Source organism: Odontesthes bonariensis, chromosome 6 (genome assembly GCF_027942865.1).
Source record: "Odontesthes bonariensis isolate fOdoBon6 chromosome 6, fOdoBon6.hap1, whole genome shotgun sequence".
Taxonomy (NCBI): domain Eukaryota; kingdom Metazoa; phylum Chordata; class Actinopteri; order Atheriniformes; family Atherinopsidae; genus Odontesthes; species Odontesthes bonariensis.
Genome location: NC_134511.1, coordinates 34,378,585 through 34,393,648, shown reverse-complemented (window position 1 = coordinate 34,393,648; position 15,064 = coordinate 34,378,585). Strand labels below are relative to the sequence as shown.

General features: G+C 39.7%; 1 protein-coding gene across 17 annotated transcripts in view; it reads right to left on the bottom strand.

The window, feature by feature from the left end:
- The window catches only part of rimbp2b (RIMS binding protein 2b), a 91,116-nt gene that overhangs the window by 33,757 nt on the left and 42,295 nt on the right, over positions 1-15,064 (bottom strand). For 16 of the 17 annotated variants that reach the window (XR_012769935.1, XM_075468477.1, XM_075468481.1 and 13 more), the window contains 2 exons: positions 5,256-5,339; positions 1,200-1,289 (listed from right to left, as the gene is read on the bottom strand). Coding sequence is in view for 14 of the 17 variants with exons in the window: in XM_075468477.1 (XP_075324592.1) it covers positions 1,200-1,289; positions 5,256-5,339 (174 nt within the window). In the remaining 3 variants the exon portion in view is untranslated. The remainder of the gene's footprint in view (positions 1-1,199; positions 1,290-5,255; positions 5,340-15,064) is intronic. The other variant, XM_075468483.1, reaches the window with a different exon arrangement.

The window sequence follows — 15,064 nt, the reverse complement described above, 5'->3', positions numbered from 1 at the left end:
CACTCTCACAGTGATAACAGTATAACAGGTGATAACAGTCCCAGCTTTGCCATGATATCTGGTGAAAAACAAAAGTCTCCCAACTGACTATATAAAAGAATCAGTGCCTCTCCGATCACAATATCAACAAAAAATATAATGTGCTGAAGAAATGCAAGAAGCATATTTAGGGTTGGGATTAGTAATGAAACATGTAATTATTATCATAATTCAACAGCAATACAATTCACTCACTCCCTATATGCTGAAACATTAATATGTTTCTCATTCAACCCCAGTGAGGTGTCTACTGCCATATATCTGAAAAATTTGACAATTTCACCTTTTACATATTCTTCATAATTGTCAACCCAAAGCCATTCATTTCAGTCAGCGCTTTTCATGGCCCTGAATTGCAAGTGAGCTGACTACTTCCTGCAGCCGAAAGCCCCTTCATCAGTGCAGCCATGAATCACTAATGATTCCTCAAGGAGGACAATTTTACAAAGACCACCAAAGCATAACACAAACAGAGACTAGTGAGTCTGCCTCTGAACGGCCTGCCTCTGCACAGGAAAAACTGCCCGCTTGATAGGAGCAACTGTCAAACCTAATGTTGACAGATCGGACAAAACGACATTGGATTGAGCAGAACCAGGTCAACAGTCTATTATGGTTATGGGGGGGTGCCCTTCTTTAGCCCCTCCACTGATAACAGGGATCAGAACACAGAGGTGTTTGCAAGTGCCTGCAGTGCTGCTTTCATATCAGCCAGTCAACAAACAGTTCAAGTTTGTTGGTCCCGGAGTCATCTCTGTCCTGATAAAACATCAATAATCGGCATGCCACATTCTTCAACCTCACCAACAGCCGGTCAGCTGCCTCAGGATATTACCTTTTGGTTCATAAAGAGGCCAAGAGACTCTGTGTTTGTCAATCCATGTTGACTCTACGTTATCAGCACAGAGGGCTTTTGAGGTCTTGGGGCTAACATTAAGGTGAGGGTGATTTAATAGAATCGAAAGATGGCTAACTTCATTCCTATTATTTGTATGGTTAAGTTAAAGTGTGACCCAGAGGGTCTTCACATTGTATTAAAGTGAAACTAAGCGACTATGGTCGACAAGACACAAAGCTGAGAGCTGACTGCTAAGTTCACAGCTCTGTAAAGCGGCATTTAAGTTCAGCAAAGCCTTATACAAAGCGTTTTCACCTCTTACCTTTTCATACTCAGATGCCTTGTGTCTGTTGTTGAACCACTGGAGATTCAAGTGCTTTCTCTCCTCAAGGAAGTCTTGCAGCTCATTCTCCTAAGCAAAAGAGGAATAAAGAAAGAGTGTTCAGAATCCAAAGAGTCTCCGTGAATAGACAAGAGTACTGCACTCAAACCCAGCGTATTGCAAGCACCAGCCAATGCATTATTCATCTGAGGACACAGCTCAAGGTTCTCTAATATGCTCTAGAAAGTGTGATTAAAAGAAACTGTAATTTCATTCACTATAATGGAGCAATAATAGTGTCATAATGGTAGCTTTTATTTTAGTAAGTTAAGTATACAGCAATATATGTCACGAAAACCTTAAAACAGTCATTCTTCACAGCTGTGTGTGTGTTTACGAATGTAATTCAAATGTATTGACTCACCACACACGCACACAACACTCATTTCAACCATGTGTGTCGAGTGCAGAGCTAAAGAGGAAAAAAAAAGCCTACATTGCAGAGGAAGAAAGCTTAATTGCATTCAATCAACAGTTTTGAGGCGTGCTGTGGAAGCAATTTGCAGTGTTGACTGTTGAGTTTTCTGAGACGTGCAATTTACTGCAGAATGTAGGCAAAGGGTTGTTCTTGTCAAGAGCTAAGAAACCCTACTGGCTCAGGCATGACACATTTACAGTAAAACGGTTCCTCTTAATGGCCTGTGGCTGTGAGCCTGTTCCTCCTCCCCCATGTTTTATTTAAGAAGGACGTTTCAGAGAACTGATGATAAAAGTAAACATGAAAAAAACATTCAGACTAGAAAACATCAAGTTATGTCCTTTGTCAAAGTGCTTTTTAAGCCATGTTCATAAAACATCTTAAAGTCTGCATGACCTGTCTGGTTGACTTGAAACCAATACTATAATGATCACATAAAATATACTTATGTTACATATTATTGTGAGGTATCGTCAATCCACATAGTACCTACTGTATAGCTTAAAGAGCTATAGTTAACTGCTTCTGTTACTGCTACAACTAGTCCTGCGAATACAGATTTGTACTGTGTAAATGAACTGCATGACCAAAGTGCACAGATGCACAGCATAAAGGAGAAATTCTGTCAAGGACAAGCAGTACCGAGTAAACAACAGCCTGAAGATGGTACCAAAGTCATATCTGAGATCAGCTGCTTTACCATTCAATTTGTGTCTGTTACAATAGACATTTAAACCTGCACCAGTTGTACCGTGTCAGTTTTAATGCTTCCGATTAAAGCAGAATATTTGCATTGGCATTCCTATTCATATCCATCGATCCCTCAATTCGGAGCTAATAAGGACTGAATAAGGCTCCAGGTATTGATTCTGAAGGACGGAAATCTGCTGAAACAGAAAGAAAAAGCTCAGGATGTAGTGTGCTTACTCAGAAACAATAGAGAAAATCAAACTTGTTTTTAATGCAACTATTTCTACATAACTGCTATCCACATTTAAATTCCTTTTTGGATTTTGGATGTGACTGCACGCGCATAATGATGCAGACTGAATTGTCTTGTACATAGAGAATCAGCTGTGTCTTTGTCCTGTATTGTTGACGTGTTAACGCTGTAAACAGATCAGTGTAAGTCTTAATCCCTTGGCAAGACACATTTTTATGGAGAGTCTGTGAGCCCAGTGGCGGATAGAATTCCATGCAGAAAACACTGTGGCCTACATCGAGCTGCCTCTGGCATTATTCAGCTGAAAACCTAGAAAAAATATGCTTGAATACTGAACACCAATGTACATGTAAAATATAATAATATTTTATATATGTATATATATATATATATATATATATATAAATATAAAGAATAAAAAATATACATTTTAAAAAGGTGTTTTAAAAAAAAGCTGAATGTGTTGAAAAGAGAACTGAACAAAAACAACACACAGGAGGGTATCTAATGATTTTTGTTCTTGACAGGCTAGCCAGGTCAGTTTCATTAATACTAGACGATCAAAAAATGTAATGAGGTGAGAGATGGAGTACCACTTGGGCTACTGGCTACTCCTACTTCAAATAAGCATTTTCTCCAGACACTGCATGACTCAACGTGGTCTGACACAGCAGCATGTTTAAATCTGACAGGCCTGACAGATGAATCAGCCCTGCCATTTAACTCATGAGCAATGCAAATATTTCACCCACTTACTCTCTGCTCAGTAGACTCTGTTTAGCATGGGCGAGAGCATAATTTACTCACAGTTCAGATGAAAGTCAGCTACTGGACTCTTGTGTGTGTGTGTATGTTTTTTAAAAACTTTTTTAATAAATAAAAATCATTTGCGTCAAAGGGATAAACATCAACTTTTTTAAGCCAACTGGTTTCTTATCACACTGATGGCCTTTAAATATTCAAATATTGATATATGATTAAGTGGTGATGCTGGTTACATAATGGTCTACATACATTCGATTTTCTGAAGTTTTTGGGATGAAAAAGATACCTGAAATATCATCTAGAGAGCATTTAACTGGCAGGTATTTAATCTTAAAACCTGATATATATATTTGAGCATTGCTGGCAGAGCTAATGCTTGTGGCCATGGTGACAGCCTGTAAATCCAAGTGGAGGCTGATGGTCTGTAGCTAAACATCTAATACCCAGAAAGGTGGAGGTGCCTGATGGTTATGACAGTGTTTACTGTCATTCTATGTGTTTATACACACGATAGCTGAACTCACCATGAGGATACATTAAGAAGCCAATCATTTCAGCACTCAGAAAAATCAGAAATACGTAGTCAGTGTTTGTTAAATACTGTTAAAACTCCACCTGCTCTGCTGTTTAGGCACAAACAGCTGCACCTAATTTTCTGTGTGCTTTTTATTTTAACCTGAGATAGAGAGGACTGAGACAGAAAAACAATGAGACAATGTGGGAGGTAAGTCAGTTTAAACCAAACAGGAAGTGACATTACTGTCAACTCGCCATCCCTTCACGATGTTGTTCATTAGACTTGTCTGTGTCTCTGTCTCTGTTCCCAAATTCTTGGTGCAGAGAGAGGGAAGACCTGTGCTGCAGTCTGTGGAGACCAGCCTGTCATTCCTGCTCACCATGTGGGGACAGTTTGTCCTTTGGGTAGCTTCCCCTGGACTCAGCATGCTGACAATGGGCAAGGAGGGAAATGTTGCTGTAGGCAGGGAACGTGAGGGGAGGTCAGCAAAGAAAACATTCCTGATGTAGTGTTTATTTGGGGCAGCGAGTCACACGCAAAGACAGCTCATCAAAAGACGAGGAAAGGGGAAAAGAGAAAATTAATTCAAATGGTCTAGGACCAAAAAATCCCATTTGAATTGAAAAGTAAAACCTCACCACTGACAATCTTCTACATAACTTTGTTTCTACTTGAAACATGCGTACTTTTTAAAGCCAAACTTTACCAAGTATAACTGGAACTAAAGATGAGCAGAGCCCTCAATCTCTGTAGACTCTAATATAAATAGTCGTTAATACTGTAATGATAAACAACCTTAAAAACATGCTTAATGTTGTCATATCATCAACAAAGAAGATTAATATTGGATTTATATAGAGCCTTTATTCAAATAACCAATAGCTTCAAGGTGACACGTGGGCATTTTTTTAATCTAAGGATTCCCCAGTTTCATTTTTTCCCATCTCTTTACTTTAGTGCTGAGAAATGGCTACTCCAGCAATTAGACAGACATTTCTGGGGCACTGTGAGAAAATGTCCTCAAAGAAACACCAAGTGAAAATGTGAGAGTTGTCTTTGACCTTTTACACACATAGTGTGTGGTACTTCTGAATATTAGAAGCTCCTCTCTGCTTGTGCATAATAATACTCAACAAATAAATGCTATAGCAATTCTATCTTTCATTCTCCAATACACTTTACTGCTCTGATATTTTTAATTTCCATCATTGTCTGGGAGCCAAGCTATCATTGCCACTCAGTTTCTCTAGGGATGTTTGTGTGTGATGATGAAGGGCGAGGCTCTCAGGTACAAATCAATTTTAGCTTCCATCCTTTTGTTCAGAGGCCAAGGATTATTTTTGGAGCACTTACCAAAGTCTGACATGTTTGATTCTTTTTCTTCACCTCTGCCTCAAGTGCTTCACACTCCTTCCTTCTGGTGCTGATCTCAGTCTCCTGGGGGGAGAGAAAAAACAGAGGATGCCTGCTGTAGTTTGTCAGGAACAGAAGCTTCCTGAGAAAACTCAATGAAACTGAGCAGCGATAGGGGAAGCTTGAGAATTTAAATTTTTTTAGGTATGCAAGTTTACGTGTTTGGGTTCACGTGTGTGCAAGAAAAATATTTCCAGAGATTAGCTACTGAATATGATCAAACGTGTTTCTGTCAGGGGAACACACAGGAGGATGGGCTGCTTAAAATTGAACAGCTCCAATGTTGATAGCATAGGGTGTGGTCCTTTATGAATAATGTGCTGAAAAAAAATCTGACAAATATCTTGGTACACTTCTTTTTTATTACCTCTTATGTGTTAATAAACAAGGCTTGGGACTAAAAACCATGCAACTGCTCAGTAAAGTTGTACTAATGCTAAATGGCTAACACTTCCAACTATGCAATGGTTCTCAAATATGATGATGTTAAGCATGGTCAATATTTGAACATTTGTAAAGGAAAACCTGACTGCCACAAATTTTTTTGTGAGATTAAACCACTTTTAGCACTTTTGAGCAAATCCTGAACATATTTTAGTGGTGACAATTTTCTTTCAGAATCTTCTCCACATGTTATATGGTACGTCCAAAGGCAAATAATCCATATTCAGATGATGCATCCATCTGTCTTGGTTACACTCTGTGACTAAGAGTTGGAAGGTTAAATTCAAGCACCTAGGCATGCAGACTGCTTTTACAAACATTTGTAAAAGAATGGGTCGCCCTCAGGAGCTCAGCTCAGCGTGGTTCCGTGATAGGATGCCACCTGTGCAACAAGTCCAGTCGTGAAATTTACTCGCTTCTACATATTCCACAGTCAACTGTCAGTGGTATTATAACAAAGTGTAAGCAATTTGGAACGACAGCAAGTCAGCCACAAAGTGGTAATCCACGTAAAATGACAGAGCGGGGTCAGCAGATGCTGAGGCGCATAGTGCGTAGAGGTCGCCAACTTCCTGTTGAGTCAATCTCTACAGTCCTCCAAACTTCATTTGGCCTTCAGATTAGCTCAAGAACAGTGCGTAGAGAGCTTCATGGAATGGGTTCCCATGGCCGAGCAGCTGCATCCAAGCCATATATCACCAAGTACAATGCAAAGCGTCGGATCCAGTGGTGTAAAGGACGCTGCCACTGGACTCTAGAGCAGAGAGACACGTCCTCTGGAGTGACGAATCACGCTTCTCCATCTGGCAATCTGATGGACAAGTCTGGGTTTGGCAGTTGCCAGGGGAACGGTACTTGTCTGACTGCATTGTGCCAAGTGTAAAGTTTGGTGGAGGGGGGGATTATGGTGTGTTATTATTTTCAGGAGCTGGACTTGGCCCCTTAGTTCCAGTCAAAGGAACTCTGAATGCTTCAGCATACCAAGGGATTTTGGACAATTTCATGCTCCCAACTTTATGGAAACAGTTTGGGGATGACCCCTTCCTGTTCCAACATGACTGCGCACCAATGCACAAAGCAAGGTCCATAAAGACATGGATGAGCGAGTTTGGTGTGGAAGAACATGACTGGCCTGCACAGAGTCCTGACCTCAACCAAATAGAACACCTTTAGGATGAATTAGAGCGGAGACTACGAGCCAGGCTGCGAGCCAGGCCTTCTTGTCCAACATCAGCGTCTGACCTCACAAATGCGCTTCTGGAAGAATGGTCAAAAATTCCCATAAATACATTCCTAAACCTTGTGGAAAGCTTGCCCAGAAGAGTTGAAGCTGTTATAGTTGCAACGGATGGGCCGATGTCATATCAAATCCTATGGATTAAGAATGGGATGTCACTTAAGTTCATATGCATGTAAAGGCAGATGAGCAAATACTTTTGGCAGTATGATGAAAAATTACTTTTTTTTTTAATCTGCAATCTACTGTTTGAACTATTTCACCACAAATATCAAGTGGACATATTCATTTCTGTGCTGAAATAAATGAAAAAAGTCTACTTCTCTCTTGTTTGAACTGTGTCCTACCTGAAAAAAATATGTACGCATAAACAGAACTGATTGAACTTTACATGCTAAATGTGGTTTTAAAATGTACTGTAGACACTTTTCACAACCAGATTGTAATAATAAGGTTTCAGGTTCTCTAATTGAGACCTGAAAATTGTTGTTGAAGTTTTTTTAAAGCCTGTCGTGCTTCCACTGATTAGTTAGCAGAGATGACAGCTGAACGCAAAAAGAAGTTTATTTGTCTTGACAATGTGCAATTAAAGCCAAAACATGACAAGTCTAACACAATCCTTAGAGGTTGACAACCTTATTCTATGAGAGTGGTCGGAGAACTCGCCCCTTGGCTTTTTTAGTAGGGATAGACGAGATAATCCCATTAATCTATGTGTGATCACTTCTGATTAAGACATCTGATTTTATGTGATTGCACACCAGTACATAGGTGACATTTTCTGGCAAACTAACATGCAATCCTATGTATTCAAGATGGTGCCATGTGAGTGGCAGCTAGTTACAGGAGCTCTGACCACCCTTTACTTTTTGTGTATATTCCTTCATCACAGAGCTCTGTAACATGCAATTTTCTCACTCATGGGATAGTAAAGGTTATTCTATTCTATTCTGTTCTTAGCATAGTGTAAGTCAATTCAAACAGAGAGCACACAGTTTTCTATAAACATGCAGTTAATGCATAGCCAACTATAGCACTGCTCATGCAGTACAAAACATACGACAGACTTACATCACCAACCAGATCCTCTGTTTATCAGCAGATTGAGCTCTCTATCAGAATATAAGGAACATCCTTGGTATGGCCTCAGAGGGCAAGGATGGTTGGGTGTTCCAAGATTAGAGTATAGAATTAAACAGGATTTTATCTGTGTCAATGTGTGCTACCAGTGGACATACACACACTCAGGCCGAACAGCACCACATGTCCCAGAGCAAGACTAAAATAAGCACCAGTGGAACTACCAAAAGCCCTCAGCACACAATACATGCTGTATATTGGATTGCATTAATGTACACTTCACCATAGCAATGCTCACAGTTTAATTTGACTTTGAATGTAGTATTTTGGAATCAATTAAAATGGAATATAATTTATTTTTCTACATCTGTTGACTTCCTTACCCACGAGTGCAGGAAATATTTAACAAGACAGTGAACAATAAGGTAAAAGAACAAGATGTGCAGAAATAGAAGGAACAAGCTTTGATCCTATCCATAACCTTGTGGCATTTCCGCCGAGGCAAGTGACAGTTGGCATGATTAAATCTTTGACCCCTAATCTGTGGTAGCTGGTTTACCAGTGATCCAGCTCAACTGTCTGTACTGTGTGGAAGTGCTCTTGTGTTTCTGTCATCTTAATGTTTAAACTGTCAAATGGAAAGAAAACAATGGAAAAAGTAAGGATTTCATTGTAAAATAAAGCTAAAGAGTGAATGTAATTTAAGGAGCAGTTGATGTCATGATCAACGATTATTCCAGTGTTTCTTTTTTTTTTTTTTACGGAAAGGGTATGAGTGAAATTAGACTTTGCAAATCTTCACATGATATGAAATTTAATTCAACTATACTGTAAATTATTGTAAAATTGAGAGATGTTCATCACGCCAGACCATGAAGAGACTTGTACACAAGTAGAGCTGTTTTAAAGTCTATTCTCTGAGCGACAGGAAGCCAGTGCAGAGACCTGAGTACTGGACTAATATGGTCGTATTTCCTGGTTCTAGTCAGGACTTGAGCAGCAGCATTCTGGATGTTAGCACTTTTGAGTTAGACAGGTTAGACAGCAGTCTAACCTGTCTAATTAGTCTTTCTCAGTCTGGTTTAGATACTATTCCTTTGATTCTGGCAATGTTTTTTAGATGGTATAAAGCTGCTGATGTTACAGTATTAATGTGGCTGTTAAAGTTCAGGTCTGAGTCCAATATTACCCCTAGATTTCTAACTTGATTACTAGATTTTAGAGAGAGAGTCTCAAGGTGACTGATAACACTTTCTCTTTGTTTCTGTGGGCCACAGACAATGAGTTCAGTTTTGTCTGAGTTTAGCTGGAGAAAATTGTTTTGCATCCACAAACTGATCTGTTCGATGCAGCGACACAGTGTATCTAACAGGCCCACATTCTCCTGCTGTCAGTGACACGTAGATCTGAGTGTCATCTGCATAGTTGTGGTAGGACACATTATAGCTGCGTATTAGCTGGCCTAATGGAAGCATGTACAGATTGAACAATAGGGGTCCCAGGATTGACCCCTGGGGAACCCCACAGGTCATAGCCATTTTGTCTGAGACACAGTTACCAATTTCAACAAAATATTTTCTGTCCCCGAGATAGGACTTGAACCAGTTTAAAGCACTACCAGAGATTCCCACCCAGTCTTCAAAATTCAGTAATAAGATTGCATGGCCAACTGTGTCAAAGGCAGCACTCAGGTCCAGCAGAACTAAGACTGAGACTTTGCCTGCATCTGTGTTCAGGCGGATATCGTTTTTCACCTTGATCAGAGCTGTCTCAGTTCTGTGGTGGGGCTTAAAGCCTAATTGGAAAGTATCAAAAGCATTGTTAGACAGGAGAAAGTCAGTAAGCTGTTGCTATTCAACTTGTTCTAGGACTTTGCGTAAGAATGGCAGGTTTGATATGGGCCGGTGTTCAGTACAGTGGCATCAAGATTGCTCTTCTTTAGAAGAGGCTTAATGACAGCAGTTTTTAAGGCCTTTGGAAATGTTTCAGTCTGGAGTGAGATGTTGACTAGATGAGCGAGTTGTGGTAACAAACTGCTCAGCACAGATTTTAGAAATCTAGTGGGCATCTCATCAAGGCAGCATGTCGATGAACTCAGACTGCAGATGATCTCTTCGACTGTTTTGTTAGTGACAGGTGTGAAATGTGTCAGCTCTAGGTCTCTAGCTGGCTGCAGAGTATTTATTTGTGTTGTGGAAATTATTGCATTTTTAATGCCCTGAACTTTGTCATTAAAGAATATTGCAAACTCATTACACTTAGATGTAGAAATGAGTTCTAAAGGCAGTGAAACTGGAGGGTTTGTTAATCTGTTTACTGTAGCAAACAGGACACAAGAGTTGTTACTGCAGTTTTTGATGATTTCAGAAAAATAACTCTCCCTCGTTCTACACAAAGTCTAGTTGAACACACATAGGTTTTCTTTGTAAGTCTCATTATGAACCTTGAGCTTTGACTTGCGCCATTTCCGTTCGGCTCTCCAGCACTCCCTTTTCTGTGCCCTGACCGACTCTTCTTTTCTCCATGGCGCCCTTGTAACCTTGACAGGAGCAATGGTATCCAAAACATACTTGATGTGTAAGAGTTCAACAGATCATCAACATTAGAACACGGGGTGTTCTCAAACCTGATCATTTGCATAAACTGTGTCCCTGTTCTGTCATTTATGAGTCTTCCCTGAAAAACTGCAGACCCAACTGCTGGTTTGGGTCGAAGAAAACACAAAAATGATAAGATAAAGCAACATCGACGACATCCACATTTGAAATAACAACACCCTTTGAAATTAGCACATCTAGAGTGTGCCCTCTGCTGTGGGTGGTCTCAGTCACATGCTGAGTTAGAATAAACATTTGAAGGACAGCAGTGAGTTCTTTAGCTTGCTTGTTATGGGCTACATCCACGTGCACATTCAAGTCCCCTGTTATGACTAAACAGTCAAAAGCAGTGCACACAATTGAAAGTAATTCAGTAAAAATATCAATAAAACAATTCTGTGGTTTGTAAATTTTAATATAAAGTATGGAAGATTGTTTTATCTCCATTTTGAATGACACATACTCAAATGATGAAAAAAAAAAACAAATGACAACTTGTGGGTGGGTATATTGTCCCTGAACATGGCACAAACATTAACATTAAACGTTAAAGACATGAGTGGAGCACAAATGACAAACGTGTTCAGAAAAGTATATACATGTACAAGAAGCTGTACACTATATTTTTGCCTGTAAATAATTTCCTGTGAGAGAATCACAGAGCCTCCACAGACAGCTTGCCATCTCCCGTGTGGGCTGGTATTTAATGTGTACAATTTTCAGATCCAGTTGGTAATGACACTGATGAATATTTCACACACACTTGCAGAGACAGACACTCATGCACTCTAAAACACACAGATTCACATACAAACACACCACCTGCAGACTTGCTAAGGCCCATTTTTTAGGGGGCACATTTGCCAATGTTCAATTAAAAATCCCTTCTGATAAAAGATTCAAATGGCTGCCATTGTGAGTAATGGGCTCTTGTATAAGTAAGGAGGCATTTACCGCACAGCAGATGAAGATAAATGAGAAAAACCATCCCGATAAGCGGCGTCTAGTATTTGCACCTCAGAGGCACTAATGCAAATGCATGTGTAAGAGAGGTACATCCTCAGCAATCTATACTAATGAACCTTTATTATAGATGTAGTGCAGCTGGAGCAAAATGTTGTAACTTATTTTTCCAATCACCATAAACAGTATGTTACACATGGGAAACAATAAATACAAATTTAGCGGTCAGGGCTGTCATACTAATATTCATGTGTGTTCATGATATTACATCATTCACTGAGTGAGATGCAAAAAGCACCACCTTAGTCTCCTGAGGCCGGTGACTGCCTTTAAGTGCCACAGTGACTTAAGGTTATATTTCTCATCTGGTCAATACAAGTAAAAATTAAATTCTGGAAACTCATTAAACAGATCATTTTTTACATTGCTGTACAACCAAAGACAGATGAGAATGTAAAGGCTACGGGCTAATGACCACCAACAACTTTTATTTCAAAATAATTTTTTTGAACTGATGAGCAGTGATATGAAACCTTTTCAAATAGAAAAGCCCATCAGTGTGTTCAGAGTTTTAAAAGCTGAATTTGCTATGTTTGTTACGACAACTACAGTAGCAAGTCTTGCTATTGCAACTTCTGCAAACTGCAAAACAACAACAAATGGCATACTATTTGACAAGGCTGAATAAATCCTTGGTCTAGATTTGGATAAAAATGTAAATGTTAAACCATGTCCCGTCTCTGGTAAAAACTACATAATTTGGTAGAAAAGATGATAAAATGCATTTTTTGCTGATTTAATTTAGTAAATATACCCAATTCATTCCTATGAATACTGGAGTCAGTAGTGATTTCATATTCAAGATTATATACAATATAAGATTTATTGTATATTTTTCAGATATTCTTTGCTTTGTTAATGAGTTGTAACACAATACCTATATGAGCTATTCATAAAGTAAATAACATGTGATCCTGTTGTCAATTGATAAATGTATGCAAACTTACTTCTAAAGGGATAGTGGTTACATAACATTCAGACAGACAGTGCACTCCAGTACTATACCCTTAAGCTTTATCTTACACATGCTTTATGTAGAACTGTATGTATCTTTAAGAAAATCACAAGTGAGTGGGAGTATGTACATTTTATCTTTTGAAATATGGGTATATCTACGTTTCATAGAATGAAAGCAACTCAGATTAACAAGGTCCACGTACGGTGTTGGGGAACGAGGACAAACTGATGGGAAGTGGACAACTGGAGACATGGAATAGAGTGGAGAATCTGTCATTGTTGGAATGCTGCTATTCCAGCTATCCAAGAGAAATGATATAGCCAGATATTGTGGGACCAATGGATAGTTCTAAAACCAACATCAAAACTAACTAAGAAACAAGTTCTAATCCAGTGTTTTAATGTTTGGAAATCTGCTATCACAAATAGAGATTGATGAGGTACAATAAAGATGCTACGGTAAGGGGAAGCCAGGACGACAGGTCAGGGGGGATGCATCATATTCCTCACCATCTGAGAATGATTACCAAGCCCTATTAGAAAGCCCTGATAACCTTAACACTAGAGCAGCTGACCTGAGATTGAAGATCATGGTAACCTAGATACTTGAAGCTAGCATGGCTCTTTGCCAAGGCTAAAAGATAAAGTACCTTCTGAAAGTCTTCTAGAAAGTGTAAATGCAGTTCCACATACTATACCTACTGGGACCACCACAGAGACCAATAAGCTGGTGTACATCACAGCTGCAGTGATCCTAGAGTCGCGTGGCTACAAGATGAACAACACAAGGAGTAATAAGGGGAAGTCCCCACATGAAAACAAAGGTGGGAGGCCAAGGTCGAGGCAACACAGTGGGAGGTTAGCCAGCTATCAGAGCTTCAGAAAGGTGCAATGAAGAGAGAAATCCCGAAGAAATACCATAAACTCACCATACCTGAGGCACTGGAGACTGCCAAATAATGTCTCACAGCTCTGGCTCCCTGCCTGAGAAGGGTTAGGGTTACACTAGAGAAGCTGAATCCAGGAGAAGAAGAAGGATGTCCTCCACTGAACCATCCAAAGTGTACGCTCAGTGGCAGGGTAATAACATGTGAATAGACCCACCAAGGGGCTGAGACTGGAAGAGCATGTGGGAGAAGCATCACATAACATCAATGCTCCATGGCTAGAGGCTCTTACAGCTGACCACAGCAATCTCCCACAACAGGAACCAGAGACCGTCTTGGTGGCAGACATCCAAGAAAGAGTCTCAAGTATGAAGAGCTGTAAAGCAACAGGCCATAATACGATAATCACCTACTACCATGAACACCTATCAGCACAAATGAACCAGCTGCTAATGGATGGTACCCACCCAAACTGCTTAACTCAAGGTCAGACAGTCCTGATCATGAAAGATCCCCAGAACGGGGGCGTTCCATCCAACTACCAGCCAATAACCTACATCTGTACAACGTGGAAGCTCCTGTCGGCTATCATAGTTCACAAGATGAATTGGCATATGGCTTCATGAGTGGTACCCATAGGGGTATTGGGATAAAACGCCAGCTACTGATCAACAGAACTGTCACTCAAGACTGTAATATTAAACATACAAATCTGTGCACTGCCTGAATTGACTACAAGAAAGTCTATGATTCCGGGATACTGGGATAATGGATACAGGACGGTATATACCTTCATCAAGAAATCGATGGGACAACCCTGATGGCCAATTCCAAGCTAAGAGACAGACACTAATATCCCACAAAAAGAATCCTAATAATAATGTGATCCCCTGTTACATCTTTTCAGAATATGATTTTAAAAAAAGTGCAAAAATGTATATAGCATTGATCTCTGCTGAACTTGATGCAAATGCAAATGTGCTACATAAATAAATTTTGAATTGAATTGAATTGAAATGTTATCGTGTCCAAAAAGGGTTGTAACCAGGCTAAGCATCATAATGACAACAGTAGTAAGGTATAGTGTAAGCAACTTAATATGCTCCTGACAAAGTAAAGCCTAAGCTATAAACCCTGAAACAGCTGTCAGTGTTCAGCACCATGAACAGTTCCCCTGAGAACAACAATAGCATGGTGTCTGAATTGTTTTCATCTACTGCAGACTCTACTGTATGTTCAGCGTTAAGCAACTCATCTTGATGAGATGGCTTTCAGACAGTGATATTACTGCAATGACTAATTCACACAAGAGGCTTTCCCCTTCCTACTTCCAGTCTTTTGATCTTTTAGAGTTGAAAAGGCTGTGTGTATAATCTCTAATGTGCACGTGTAACCTCATTACTCTCTCCCTTTCGCTTTCATTCTTACTGCATTGAATATGCATGATGGATAACGATGGATACAGTAATAATCCTGCCTATGGCTGTTTTTTTTTTTTTTTTCTAGGAGTTGTTTCTCTGCAAA